The following is a 14,799-nucleotide window of genomic DNA, read 5'->3' on the forward strand; positions in this document are numbered from 1 at the left end:
ACGTGATCGGTTCTTGAGACACGTAAAATGATCAGATGCAGATAAAAGAAGAGCAGGAAATAATTATTAATCATAAAGTCACTTCAAAGTCAGGAATGACAGAATTAGCTGATTCCAGCCTTACAATCACAAAGATTTGATACTCTGCTTTGTTAAATCTAGCACTTATTGGATTTTATCTACAGTAAATGTAAAGTGATCACAATAGTTTTATGACCGCACATTTACAGTAAAGATCGATGAACAGACGTATTTTCCAGCTTTAATTTGGGCACTGCTGCTTTTTTTTCCCCCTTAACAAAAGTCAAAAACAAATCAGAGTCAAATGTTGGTTTGCAAAGTTTTAATGAGGCAAAAACTGAAAATAATAAATTACAAGAAATCTGGATAAATAAATATTTAGCTATTTATGCATTGCCTTCATTTCCATTAACAGTGCTTTGACAAAAGAGCAACAGCAGTAAGAAAACAGGGTTTGGGAAGAAAAAAAAAAAAAAAAAAAAAAAAGCACTTATATGGCAACAAACACTGAAGTCCAGAGGCCAAAGACCCAGACAAGGACTAATACCAGACCAAACTAATGACCTTCTTTCACTAGATATCTTCATTATAGTTCAGTCTGGGACCAGGTTTAATCCTTGTCTGGACAACAGGCCTCCACTGATCAAAATGGAGATTGGTTGGTTGTAAACTAACTAAAGTGTTTAATTTTAGAGATGTAAAATCTGAGTCATGCTAATGTACAGCATATGATTTATACTGTAACTGTCCAGCATTTCATCATCACTCTTTCTGCTGTGTTGTTCTTTTACCAGATGTAGAAAGGTTTTAGTCAAACGTCAGCAAGTTGTCTGGTTCCTAACCGTCACTATTTATGTTTCAGTGTTACACACTGATTACATTTTCAATCTGACTGAAAACATTTCCTGCTCTCTTCTCCACATTTTCCCTCCAATGAAATGTTTGAGTAGCTGCGGCTCAATCACAAACAGTCTGCATGAGGAGGCTCTGAGATGAATCAGACACGTTTCAACAGTCATTTCGGCAGATTTGAAGAGGAGTGGGAGCCTTAACCAAAGGGCAGAGCATGGTTATAGCACTGCAGAAGTATGGTTTTCAAAAGGAGATGTTTTATGATAACAAAAAAAAAGTCTATGACTGAATCATTTTGTCTGCTGATGGGAAATTAAACATTCAACCGAAGGTCAAACCTGTAAAGAGAGTCGGTGCCAAAGGACGAGCCTCTTTAAAAGATGAATCCTCTGTACCAGGTCCAAGTGTCACTGCAGCAGCAGGAATATCAGGTCCATGTCCAGTCTGCTGCTTTGGTGAGTCAAACCTGTGCTTGTGGTTTCAATGTTTAATCCTCATCAGCTCTACAGCCCCTTCAGAGATGAAACCTTCTTCTTCCGAGCAGCCAGCATCTCGTAGAACGGGTCTTTGCTGATGGCAGCTCTGCAGGTGAACGAGGAAGGAGGGTTAGATACAATGCATCCAGGAAATCATCATCATCATCACAGTCAGCACCTGCAAGAGAGAGAGAGAGAGAGTTTAAACGTGACTCACTTGATGCTGTTGATCCACTCGTCCTTCTCCTCTGTCGTCGGAGCGGAGATTCTGTAGAAAGTGTGGTTCCCCTCGACGACGCGGCCGTCTGCCTCCGTCTTACAGGCCTTGATCACCTGATCTTTGTGGTTGGGGATGAAGAGCTCGAAGCAGTTCTGGTGAGAGAGCGGCACAAACAAGATGAGTCAGGAGGTTTATGTCAACAGGAAATGTGTGAACGGCGCAAAAACATAAATTAGTGTGAATAAATAGACTTCCCGACGACAGAGGGGATAAAAAAAAAAAAGGAACAATGAATTGATTAGTGGTGTGAAAAATGCAGTTTTCACCGTGGATCTGCAGCTAATGGATATCCCACCACAACAGGTTCCACATACATCTCACTGGGGGATGAAGGTGAGACTCAGCTGTGTGTTTATTGGCTACACCTCGCTAAAGCTAACTATTTTAAGATAATTAACATCTTTTTGAGACACAGATGACAATATTTTCGTTGAAATCTGCCAGTGCTATCTTTCGTTCCAGACCTAGTACTAAAGCTTGTGACCTCTTGTGGAGAGAGAAAAAAAAAACAAACAGCAGAAATGATCAATTCCATGAAAAACTAAACTGTGACAGGAAGAGAAGTGAGAAGAAAGGATTTACCGGTTTCTTAGAGTCCTCAACTTCTCTGATACTCAGATTTTCCAGTGGAATAATTCCTCTGGGCTCCTTATCCTTGTAAACACAGCAGAGAGAGAAAATAAATTACAATGTGAGAGATCTAAGTATAACTTCCTTAAGCCTTCGGGTTTTTAAGATATTTCTGTTCTTACTCTGCCATGCAGTCAAAACAGAAATTACTTACAGTGGTGTATTCAAAGTAGTAGAGGCAGTTATCTGTGAGAATAAACCAGCGTCTCTTCCAGGTCTTTACTCGTCCACCTGAGGAGAAGTTACAGTTGAGCTACTACAGTGAAGACAGGAAAGTTTAGCTGTTAGAGCCGGGGCAGAAAACTGGACGTCATACGACAACAGCGACACTCTGAAGCACACTGATGACACAAATCAGCAGGTTAAACAAAGCCTACTGATCGCAAAAGCTGAGGTTAGGGAGCCAGATCAAGGAGTCCAGTGGTTAGAAGCAGAGGTGAAACAGCTGGCATTTGTTTTTGTTTTTTTTGCATCAAACACAGTGTGAAATCAGATATAAAAATGAATGGCCTGTCTTTGTTCTGTCTAAAATGGTGATGTGAAGGTGAATGCATGTAGACAGTGGGGGTAAAAAGGTGGGGAGGGGGCAGCTGAGAAGCAAAGCAGTGTATTAAAGCTGTGGAGTTTAAGGGTACATACCTCCTGGAGTCAAAACACATGAAACACAAACAAACAAAAAGAACGTCAACGTGAGCATTACAAAACTTGGAAGTGTCCAAAATTACAGTCAACTTTGTCCTGAGTTTCAACATGATTTGTCCTCCTCATGTTAAAGCAGCTGTTACAGATCCAGTCCACTAGAGGGCTGTGCAACTGAGTGAATTCAAATTTAAACAAAATGATAAATATCACACTGAAACGGACGCACACACCGAGTTTCAGAAGCCACCCTTCTCTGTCGGGGTTGAAGAAGGTGTGCGTGAGGTCATTCCCATCATCCTCTGGGATCTTAAAGGGTTCGTTCTTGATGCTGTCGTACAGGTTCTACACAGAGGGAGATGTAAAGAGGTGGGGAAATGTTACAACATGGATTACTGAAGTGGCATTAATATAGGCAGGATGTTTACTGTGAGTTCCACTTCAAAAAAAAAAGACGAGCCAAGATTCTTCTTCCATCTAAAGAGCCTCTTTGCAGGGAATTTTTATATCTGAATATTTAAAGTGGCTGATAAGGTCTCAGGTAAAATAATCTAAAGTCACCCAACTGAAAAACAAGGCAAGAAATCAGCTGTGTTGCTTAAATTATAAACTTTCAGTGAAACAGACTTGTTTTAGGAAAATTCATCTCTCGCACCCTGAGTAGCTCCTCCGGCAGGTCTCCTCCGTCATTAATGCCTCTGTTCATCGCTGTGAATCTCTGAACCGAGGGTTTGTCCTTCACGTTAGGGTTGTGTAGACTGGTGTTCAGCATGATCACGGCAAACGACAACACGTAACAGGTATCTGCAAAAAAAAAAAAAAATCTCAACTAACTTATTTTTATCTTCTTAAGTTATTGCCGAGTATTTTATTTCCTTTTACTTTTGAATTATTTTTAATGATCTGATTATATTTGCCTCATTGCAGTCCTGATTCAACCATGCAAGTAACTTTGATTTGAATAGTGCTTTATAAATAAAGACTAGGGCTGAACAGTTTTAGGAAAAGATCTAATTGCAATTTTTCTGGCAGATATTGCGATTTTGATTTAACTCTACATCATACCATTAAAACAAAAATGCCATTACTCTAATGCTAAAAGAGCCATCTTTGACTTAAAGTAGTGCAAAAAATAAAATCCTTAACTGTGTTAAGTTAAAAAGGTTAAATATCCCAGGGCAATATTCTCTCTGGTGTGGTCAGTGGGAAAGTATGCTGTCTGCAGGCAGCGACTTTTCAACTCAAAGCTGTCATTTACAAAACGCACAGTCAAACTAAGATATGGCTCGGTCGTTCTGCTTAACCACATTTCAGTAGTTTCTTTGCATGACTTTCTCGACATGCAAATGCCTGTAGTGATTTTTCAAGTGCGGGTATAAATTGGTTGTGTTTCCGCTGGATGCTGCAACTTTAGCGCGACAGGTTTTGCACAGTGCCTGTTTCTGGTGCACGTCTGCAGCCCCAAACCCAAAATGCTCCCAAATGACCGACGTGCTGTTTTTCCTGGGGATTAAATGCCGTAGCTCCGCTTCTGCTCCAGCTGCAGCAGTTTCACAAATTAAGGAGCAGGTGGAGCAGGTTACACTGATTGCGTTAGCCTGACCTGTCCACCAGCAGCATGCTGTTTCTGATTGATTAGCTTGGCATGTATGTGTAAAATAGTTGACACATAGTTTACAAATACTTGATCATATGATCCAGTTGTCCAGAAAATATGAATTAAAACTCATGATTTCAAGATAACATGATATAAATTTTTTTGTGGTGTGTTTTTGTGGTCAACTCCTCCTTTTATATTACTCAAAAAGAAAAACTGTGACTGTAAACGTTTTTTGTAACTTCCTCTTTACTATTTGCTCTCTAACAAACACACACTCCTGTACCTGTGCTCTGAAACACTCCAGGGTTACAGTGACAGTATCGCTGGGCGAACGCCTCCATCATGCGGTCGATCTTCTGAGCCTCGCCGGGCAGCCTGAAGCTCCACAGGAACTGCCTGAGGGCCTGAACCAGGTTCAGGTCCGTGAACTCGTGCAAATCCAGGAAGGCGTGCAGAACCTCGATGTTGAAGTCATCTCTGCACCACACAAGAAAAAAATCCCACACACAAACACACACACACACACACACCACATGGGGGGGAGTAAGCAGAAACAAAAACAGGATCAAGAACTGAATGCAGCTCTGTTTAGCTCCTGAGTTGGCAGCTGATAGAAAATATCAGGATTATACCTCTTTTTTAAAGGCTGGGTTTTCTAGCTGTATCATCGTTACCTCTGCTGACATTTTCACAGAAGACACTTTGACATGTCACAGTGTGAAAACAAAGCACAAGTGGCTGAACTCCATTCAGCTGCTTCAGTTTTAGCGTCCTGGTATTGTACAAGCTGGGTCACTGGGACACTTGAATATTACAGAGTGCTTTTCCAGCAATGATAAGTCAAAATGTCTGTGGTGAAAAAGGTCTATGACCATCACTTACCTCTCCCCCAGGTAATCTCCAATGGCTGTCTTATTCAGACCCTCCCCCTTGTAGAGAAACTGGGCAATGTCCTCGCTGGTGTTCTTCAGCAGAGAACTGTCCATCAAAAAACGGATCCCCTGAGGGACAAAATCAGAACATGCAACACAGTGTGAACGTCATACACCGGAAAACACAAATACAAAAAACAGTCCAACACACCAATCAACACACCAATCAACACACTAATCAACAGCTGCAACCATGATCAGCCTGATTTTGATCATATTCGGTTTCTGACTTTGCGTTGATTATGATTCAACGAAGGAAGAGTCTGACGTTGATTCATTCTCACCTTCTTGGGGTCCATGTTGAACTTCTTTCGGCCCATGGCCATCTGTTTATTCCTCTGCATGCTTTTCCTACGAGCAGATTACCAGTTTAAAAAAAGAACCTCAGCGAACTGCCAGTGGTTATACCATCGACAGTCTAGCAGTGAAAGGATTAGCCGATTAAACGATACGTTGATAAATGAGAAATGAACAGACAGAATTAACAATTTGCTGCTTTTTTCAGTTTTATATCAAAGTAAACCGAACGTCTTTGAGTGTTAACCTTGGTTAACCTTTGCGACACATTTCACAAAGATTTCTTCAGTCAAAGACGGCGAAGCTTTCGATACGGCTGAAAGCTCAGAGAACAGCTGAGAGGACCTCGTGTATTTACTGAATATCTTTGGGTTTTGAAACATTGGTCAAACAAAATAAGCTCTGAAGACTTCGTCTTGTTTTTCCTCATTTCCAGACACTAAATAATTATTAGACACAACATTCCACAAATCAATGGATGATGTAAACAATCTTTAGTTGCAGCCCTAAATCCCACAAGGCACTAAACTCTGCTCTAAGTGTCCTAGAGGCTGATTTTTCTGGTCATTTTTCCCGGCTTTCCCCATACATGCATTTCCACTAAAACAAAGGCTGAGCGAACCAATGCCGCCTACACACATGCACAGAAATGCTTGTTGAGAGATACTTTACCTCTCTTCAGTCAGGCCCAGGTTTTCAATCTCATTGGTCACCTCTGCTATCTCATCCTTCAGCCTCTGAGAACACACAGAGAGAGAGAGAGAGAGAGAGAGAGAGAGAGAGAGAGAGAGAGAGAGAGAACAGAAAGAGACAGGGAAAAAAAAGGTTGATCTGTTTGGCTTTTGAGCAAAGGCACATATATACATGTGATATTTGTGTGATGTCTGACCTTTTACATAAACTTGTAGCGATGCTTTGATCTCAGCATCCGAACAATGCATTAAACATAGTTGTCTGTTCCAGCTACATCTCACTGACCAACACATCCAGACAAGCACTTCTTACTGGAGAGATGACCCAGTAAAACCCCTAAAAAGTGCAGACGTGATTCACTCGCTCTCAGTCCGACTCATTCTTCCTCTCTGCAGGAGTTATGTGGAACAGCCGTCCTCTGCAGAAAATCCTCTCTGGGAGCTGTTGCACCTGTTCTAGGGTCAGGACCGACCACCCTTCCCCTGCTTCCCTCTCCTCGCTCCTCCTCTCCCCTGTGCTGACCTAGATTTATCAACCAACTCCCCCCTGACAAACCCCCCCGCCCTCCCTTGGTCTGTTGGAGTGTCACCCTGGTGGGGAGACGGGAGTATGCAGGATCAAAGACTTTGACTGGCTTAGCAGAGCTGCTCAGAGGCAGAGGTTTTACGGCAGGAAAGAACAGAGGAGAGAAACAGATGGAGAAACACTGAGCCCAGCAGAAAAGATAATGGACTAAGATAGTGACAGAGGAGAAACAGAAGGAGAGACGGCCACAGTCTCAGATTAGAGTTATAATCACCCACAACCCCTCACTGAGTGAAAACCAGGCTACGTCGCCACATGCTCACCTAAGGTGAAAAAACACAAACTTCAGTTATCTGGATTCCTCCATGTGCATTTCAAAGGTTACAACCCCCTATAAACAAACAGCGTCCTCTGTCTCCATTACTAGAATATTTCATAGCTCATTACCCATCTGCCCCCCAGGGCAAGACAGGGGCGGGGCTTAGAGGAGAGAAACTCAGAGCGAGAGTCAACCTTGGTAATAAACTCCATCAATCTACTTACAGTGTCGCTGCCCTGAGGGCATGTTTTTGTTTTTCTTTGTGTGTGTGTGTGTGTGTTTTGAATGCCCACCTTGAATCCTTTCATTTTACTGAGTCCAAATCCTGTTCTGAATACAGTAACTGAATACGAATTCTTTCAAATCTCGGGTGGTTTGTTTGGTGACATTGTTTTTTTTTTAGAGCCTGAGCAAGATGTATGTAAAGAGCAGTACAGCACACGAGCACATGTAAAACATAAACACACACACACATATATGAGAGGTGCACCCCCACTCATACAAATGCACCCCCACACAAAGAGGATCATCTGTCTTGAATGTGTGCAGTAACGCTCCGGTGGTCATACCCCTATAACCCCCAATCCTCCCAACACACACACGCACGCACACACGCACAAACTGTATACACACACAAACACACAAACACATCCCTAGGCACACTGGTCTAGACATAGAGAAACAAATCTAGTCAAGGACAAAGAGAGAAGAAAGAACTACCTGAACAATGTGATGTTCACACAAAGAGGGAAAAAATGGAAAAGCAAACAATGCACGGTGTGATTCTGGTTTTCCTGTAAAGGACAGGTTTCAAAATCTGTCTCACAACAAAAGCCAGGTGCTCATATGAGCACTGAAGCTGTTCTTGTTTGCTGTAATCATTCCGCCTGACCATTAAATGTAATGTTAAAGAGAGAGAAACTTGCAACAGTCCAGATAACCACAGGGTTCACAGCACGGACAAAAACAAACTCCCTTTCATGGCTGCCCTGTTAAGAAAGTATTTTGCCCAAGCAGTAATCACTGAGGACAGAAAACAGAAATAGACTAAAGGCGAAGAATTTGAACTCCAGATGAATTCGGCTCCAGTTTTGCTTTAAAGTTTAACAAACTGATTGAAAAAATAAAAGGCGTAATGTAGGGATGTCCAGATCAAGTTTTTCTGGCCTTGATCGTGATCCCAGTCCTTTAATATTGAGCATCTGCCATTACAGAGTCCAATCCAACACATTTGCCTCAATGTTGACTAAATATGTATCTGGTACACTGAAGTAACAGGTGTAACCTCCTTATTTTTCACAGTCTATAAAGTTAAGATTAAATTTTTGCTGTTGACTCTTTCATTCATGTTTTCTTTTTGTGCTATTTAGCCCCTCTTTCTGAGACTACACGCACAAAAGTCTGATGACATATACAAACGTGCACACCCAGAAGTGATGCTGTTGTAAACAGACATGGCTGACCGGCTTAAACGTTCCAAAACAACTGCAAAATGCAATATTAATACATAATATCTACCATCCAACATGTTAAAGTAAAGGACTGATGAATGTCACAGAGCTGTGACAAAATGTGTGGTGAAAGCCGTACAACCCTTGGACACAGCACTGTGTCTGTGCTTTATGTTTGACTGTTAAGCACTACTGTTTCTGTTCATGTCAGTGTCACGCTTAACAGGTTCGATAAAGGAGTCAAAAGCATTTGGGTGCAATAAGCGGATTCGGAACTGGATTCAGATCTGACAAAAAAGCTGTCAAACCCCATCGCGAGCCCCGGTACAGATCCCCATCATTGGCCCGGGACGTGGCAAGTGTAAGGGAGTAGAGGCAGCATGAGTGTTGTCCTTACTTGTATGTCCTGCAGGAGCTCTTGTTTTCTGCGGCGGATGCTCTCCAGCTCCTGTCTCTCCTCTGGACTGAGGTCATCAGGCACTGAGGAGAGGACAGGGAAGTACATGTATCACTGAAATACACAGATCACATATTCTCTCTCTTACACAATAGATGCACTGTATAAACAAACACACACATACAAAGGAAGATGAGACCTGAGAGTCCCACTGCTCCGGGTCACTATGGCAACATAATCTTTGATCCATTGCCACCCCCCACCCCACTCCCTGACATCCAAACCCCAAACTACAGGATGAAATCAGCCCCCTTTGTCTGATACCTGTGTGTGTGTGTGAAGCTGAAACATAAGGACTATTCGCCATCACTGCTCAGTGAGGAGGAGGAAACAATAACAACAATAAACATCTTCTCCATTTCAGTTGTGTTTCACAGCCGATGAAAGCGACATTCATAATTGCCAGAACTAAGTAGCAATTATAAAAATAGAGGCAGCGTTCGAGAGCATTTAAACACTTTAGATTAATGACAGAAAATGTGTAGGTGCAGGACACTGAGAGACTGAACTCCTACAGAGAAGAATGGGAGAAAACTTCTAAATCTACATGGTTGGTACAGATTAAATAAAACTGCCTGAGAGCTTTTATCAGAGTTAAAGCTGCTGTTGACTGTGTTAACCAGGACTGAACAATATATGTCTGAACTTAACTATTCAGACATGCTTGTTGCAAAGCTGCAACATAATGAGGCAGATTACCATTATTGCGCACTACAAACTGCAATAGAGTTTAAAATGTGAAAAATACCCCTAGTAATTTCCCAAAGCCCAAACTAATGTCATATAGATCTTGTTTTGTCCGACTAACAAACTAAAAAATTATTCACTTTACTGTAATTTATAAGAAGCAAAAACAACATTTGAGGAGCTGGAAACATCAAATCCTTGGCATTTTTACAAGAAAAATGATAAATGATTGACTGATTATCACGTTAGTTGATGACTAATTTGTTGTTAATACATTAATCATCTAATTAACAATAACCAAAGGAAAACAAAAGAAACAGATGAATAATCAAATGAATAATAGTATGAAAATGGAACGTTAGGCTTCATATTTTAATGGATCTGTTAAGCTCAGATGTTCGTGCCACCCTCCGCCCTCCATATGAAGCACACCCTTTACTGTACATGACCAAGTGTGTCCTCTGATAGAACAGAGGTCCATGTGCCCCCAGACACACACACAATATCTGCAGGGGAACGATAAGGTGAAGAGGGAAATGCAGATCTGTCAGTGACTGGCGTGTGGTTTTTCTCATGAAAATATGAGAAAGAAAAAAAGAAAAGAGAACGACAGGAAAGGGAGTGCAGCATTAAGAGTTAGTGTGCTGATCTGCATATTTCATGTTTCACGTCTACAGATTTTCAAACATCACACCTCTGCACTGTCAACTATAATTGCTGCTCCTCTCCACTGGGTGTCTCATAAGCTTTTTCTATGGCTCCTTTTGAAGCATATAAACATTCTCTAACTGAAGACAAAGGTGAAGAAAAGACACAATTTATGTTGAGTAACAAGGAGCCACAGAGGACAAATCAAGCTGGGCTGCTGCTGCTGTTTGTCAGCCTCATTAGAGGAGTCACGCTGAGCAATTCAAGTTAACTGTTCAATTCACTTTGCCACCATGGACAAGTTAGTCAGTGTCAACCTCTGGTCCGACACAGGAAAACAAAAGGATTAAAGAACGGGAAGAGCAAGTTGAGCTCGATTAACAAAATCGAAATTAACAAAATAATCAGCAGATTCGTCGATAAGGACAATAATCTGCAGTTGCAGTCCTAAAACAAAGCCAATCAATGAAAAAACATGTCTACAAGAAATTATTCCTACCACAGTACTCAACCAGTGACTAAATGCTAATTTAGAAAAATCCAATGTGGCGTGACAGGTGGATACTGGTATTATTAACATACTCCAAATACACAGACAAAGACACACTCGCTCATCACACACATGCCCCTCTCTCAGAAAGAAAGCTTTAAGTAGGCCGGCTCCTATTATAAACCTGAGGACAAGAATAACACAGCATTGTGGGCAGGGAGGCAGTGAAACTGGCATTCACCCTCACTTCCTCTTGCAGGCGTTTCACTGAGGAAATAATTTATGATGCTTTATGAGACACTGTCATTTTATCATTTCTCTCAAGCACAAAAAAACACAAAAACATTCACATTCTGACAAACAAAAAAACAACATGTGACTTCAGGCTCCTCAGCCGGCTGCTCTGCATAGCCTTGAGGTCACAGAGTGTGTGTTTATGTTGGTAAGTAATGGGACACCTTGTCATAGCAGTGCTGCAGATGCCAAGCTGCTCAGGACAACCGGCATATCCAGACTTTAAGTTCGCTCTTTATTCTAATTCCACACTCTCTCCGCTTTGTACATAATGCAGCACATCACATCCTGTGAAGATGCAATGACATACGAAAAAAACACCTAACCACATTTATCAATCAGCAGTTACCAAATGTACATTCTGCCTGGGTTTCCGGCTCTCGTCGGGTTTCAGAGGAAGGAGTGATGACACACATGCACGCACACACGCTCATTCAGATAAGTTTCTGCATAACAGCTCTAATGCAGAAGTAATGATGACGCACTGAACACCTACACATTTGTGTCATAATCCTGAGGTTCATACCAGAGAACGCTTCTGCGTGCTGAATGGCTTCACCGCCAGTCTCAGAGGTCCCAGTGCGGCCGAAAACACTCAGTTTCTTTAGCTTTTCGTAGTCAAGTTTTGATTCTCGCTCCAGCTCCAGAGTCCACAACTCTTACTTAGTCACCAATTCCAGTACAAAACAGCCCAAAGCTCCAGTACTAATCCAGTCCTGTCTGACCTTTACAATCCCAATCCCAATCCTGTGGTCCTCTAGTCCAGCCTCCCTGCCTCTTTAATCCTCAGGCACTCATTCCAGCAGAGGGGAGAGGAGGGGAGCAAGCCTGTGGCTGAATGAGGATGAGGAGTGTGTGAGTGGGAAACCCTTGAACTCTTATCCCCCCCCCCCCCCCCCCACTTCCCGCCCACCATCTTGACTCCTCCCTCTTTCAATGAGTGGATCATCAAACACAGTCTCCCCCACGTGGACATCGGTGTCCGAGGGGTGGGGACTTGCAGTTTTGCGTGCGTCAAAACAGTGTCTGGTGCAGAAACGAGGAGGATGCACACATGAGGCAGACTCACTTCACCTGGTCACCAAAATGCAACAAATAATCTCTCAACATGAGAATTAAATCAGTCTTTGTTCTCCTCTCTCTGCTCATCACATGTGTTTGCTCATAGAAATGAACACATACCAATGACAGGATGGCAGCTGACCCAGGACCCAAGGCAGCGCAGTTTGGTTATGACTAGAAAATCATCTGTATTTTTAAAGATTGAGAAATTCAATGTGTGGTACAGTTCACAAGGCAATAATTGTCCACTTCAGCGCTCACAAGGCAATAATTGTCCGTTTCAATGTTCCCTGGCCTGAGGATAACAAGCTTAACACAGTGATATAATCCTGTGGTTATGGTAAACTCCCTGGTGACTGATTGCATTCATACAGCCTTAAGACTCGAAAGTCCGGCAAGTAAGAAAGCAGAAACAAATCCAACAGCAAGGGGTGAACAGGGGAGAACAAAATGTGCCCTGAAACAGAAAAGTAACACATCCTTATGTGACAGACAGTGAGAAAAAGCAATCATAATGAACTCTCAGTGTTATATCTATGCTAAAAAAATAAGGCAGCACTCAGTCTGGTAAGTGGGGAAGAAGCTGTTCTGACATACCCCACTTGACAGTGGCTACCTTACCTAAAAAACAGTTTATGTTACTGGTAGCCCATACTGACATAGCTTCTTCCCACATGACACTCAGTTCAAGCATATTTTGTACTCTATTTCGGCAGATATTTCCCAGCTGACAGAATGAGATACCCAACTGTAAAGGCGCATCCTGTCAGAGTGGCTGAAATTGTTAGAGGAAACACCAGCACAGCTGAGAGGAGGCCGAACTAAAGTTAGTTTTTATGTGTTTTTTTTTTTTTTTTTTTTTGTGGCAAATTCTCCCTCTCTGTACTGACCTTTTGCAGCCTTGCCACAACCTCCTACCGCTGTCAGTGTCCAACTCTTTGGTCACATATATTGGAAAACCGAGCAGAGAAGTGCGAGCAGCCAAGTTAACTAAAAAGCCGAAGTAATTTTGAGGGCAATTCCTTCATTTCCAACCAATAAATGGGCGCATTGACTGTATTTATAGACACATGAATTATTAAGTGCAGCACAATAAGCACAAACCCCCATGAGGTCTGGCCTCAATCCAGATTAATAATAATGGATCCCTTGTGCCAGTTAATAAAGACTGCCAAAGAGTATTAACCAGTGACGATGAAGACTTGTTGCGTTCGCTCTTATGATAGATTAAATCCCAAAACACATAAAACTACCTGTTCCTAACATGAGTGTTTGCTTCAGTTATTTAGCGCTGGATAAAGTTACGTTTAGCCGGTTAGCCTCCAAGTTAGCCCTGCTTACTGTAACGTAACTAAAGCGGGTCAGGCAACTTACCAACTCCGTCTTCCGACTTCAAAACCATGTCTGTGCTTCTGGGCAACGCTGGCCAGGAAAACAACGCCAAAACTGTTCGCCTTAAAAGCAACTTTAAAGGTCGGGATGCGTCTGTAGTTTGTCAGTCAGTTACCGTTAGACTGGCAGTTACTGACAACTGTCTGTTCAGAGACAGCCGGCGCTGGAGCAGGATGGCGTGGGCGGGGCTTCGAAGGGTAGCAGCCAATCAGAGAGCCGCTAACAAACCACATCTAGATAGCTACCAAGTGATGGACGTATGCAAATATTTGAGCACCCCTGGGAAGATTGCCTGGTTTGCTGAGTTTTGAAGTGAAAAGAAGTAAATAGAAATGCAAGTCTGGGTGCAAAAGTGCGTCAGGAAACTGAAACTGTCGAGAAGCTGGCTTCTGAAAACTAGATAATGAACCAAAGCAGACACAAAATCCAGCATGAACTACTTCAAGAAACGGCCATGACAGTCCACCGGACCTATAACTATGAAGATGTTTTACATGAGAAATAAATGTAATGGAATGAGTAGACCAAATTCTGACTTTATAACTTTCAAGTTAAACTTTTGTCTTCTTCTGTCACAGTTGTGAGATATCAAATCACAGTTTTGACCTAGTGTCTCATAATTTTGCAGACATTTTGTGTTGTGCTGTAATTCTGGCTCAGTATTTCATACTTTTCACTGTTTGTCATCGCAGCTGTTTTTAATTCTATTAGCGAAAGCACGTGTGTAGAGAGAGAAAAGGAGAAATGAAAATGTGTTTATGATTTGCATGCTTACGTACGTTTTTTTGTTTTGTTTTGTTTTGTTTTTTTTAGAAGTGTGTATAGTGTATAGTTGTGTCTGCTCACAAAATTAGTTTGAGTGTGTTTTGGCCTGCGAATATGTGTAAATGTTTCAGTTTTTCAGGTTTTAGTACTCCACCCAGTTGAAATGATGAAAGACTTGGCAGAGACATGAGTTTCTCCCCATTCAAGCAGGAAGATAATACACAACACAATGAGAAGCACAAATTAACCAACTCTAAAATAATATCCCCCCACCTGCTGTAGAAGGGAG

General features: G+C 42.0%; 1 protein-coding gene across 3 annotated transcripts; it reads right to left on the reverse strand.

Moving 5' to 3' along the window:
- Window positions 1–328: 328 nt before the first annotated feature.
- On the reverse strand, window positions 329–13,872 carry LOC121201180 (cytohesin-1-like). 3 transcript variants are annotated; one of them, XM_041066878.1, is made up of 12 exons: window positions 13,728–13,872; window positions 9,113–9,195; window positions 6,400–6,464; window positions 5,715–5,781; window positions 5,381–5,499; window positions 4,782–4,975; window positions 3,554–3,702; window positions 3,131–3,243; window positions 2,414–2,492; window positions 2,212–2,283; window positions 1,567–1,721; window positions 329–1,455 (listed from the first exon to the last, which is right to left on the reverse strand). In XM_041066878.1, the coding sequence occupies exons 1-12, from the start codon at window positions 13,753–13,755 to the stop codon at window positions 1,377–1,379; spliced, it is 1,203 nt and encodes a 400-aa protein (XP_040922812.1). In that variant the 5' UTR covers window positions 13,756–13,872; the 3' UTR covers window positions 329–1,376. The 3 variants fall into 3 exon arrangements, with proteins under 3 accessions (XP_040922812.1, XP_040922813.1, XP_040922814.1); XM_041066879.1 differs by lacking the exon at window positions 13,728–13,872 and adding an exon at window positions 11,788–12,130; XM_041066880.1 differs by lacking the exon at window positions 13,728–13,872 and adding an exon at window positions 11,818–11,940.
- Window positions 13,873–14,799: the final 927 nt, after the last annotated feature.

Source organism: Toxotes jaculatrix, chromosome 21 (genome assembly GCF_017976425.1).
Source record: "Toxotes jaculatrix isolate fToxJac2 chromosome 21, fToxJac2.pri, whole genome shotgun sequence".
NCBI classification, from domain to species: Eukaryota; Metazoa; Chordata; class Actinopteri; family Toxotidae; genus Toxotes; species Toxotes jaculatrix.

What these genes read in the sequence shown, in the direction of transcription:
- LOC121201180 (XM_041066878.1), bottom strand. Translation starts at nt 13,755, where the DNA reads ATGGTTTTGAAGTCGGAAGACGGAGTTG. An exon ending in AGCTCCTGCAGGACATACAA is followed by an intron (nt 6,465 to 9,112) that starts GTAAGGACAACA and finishes GTGTGTTCTCAG; the next exon opens with AGGCTGAAGGATGAGATAGC. An exon ending in GAGTGGATCAACAGCATCAA is followed by an intron (nt 1,456 to 1,566) that starts GTGAGTCACGTT and finishes GTTCACCTGCAG; the next exon opens with AGCTGCCATCAGCAAAGACC.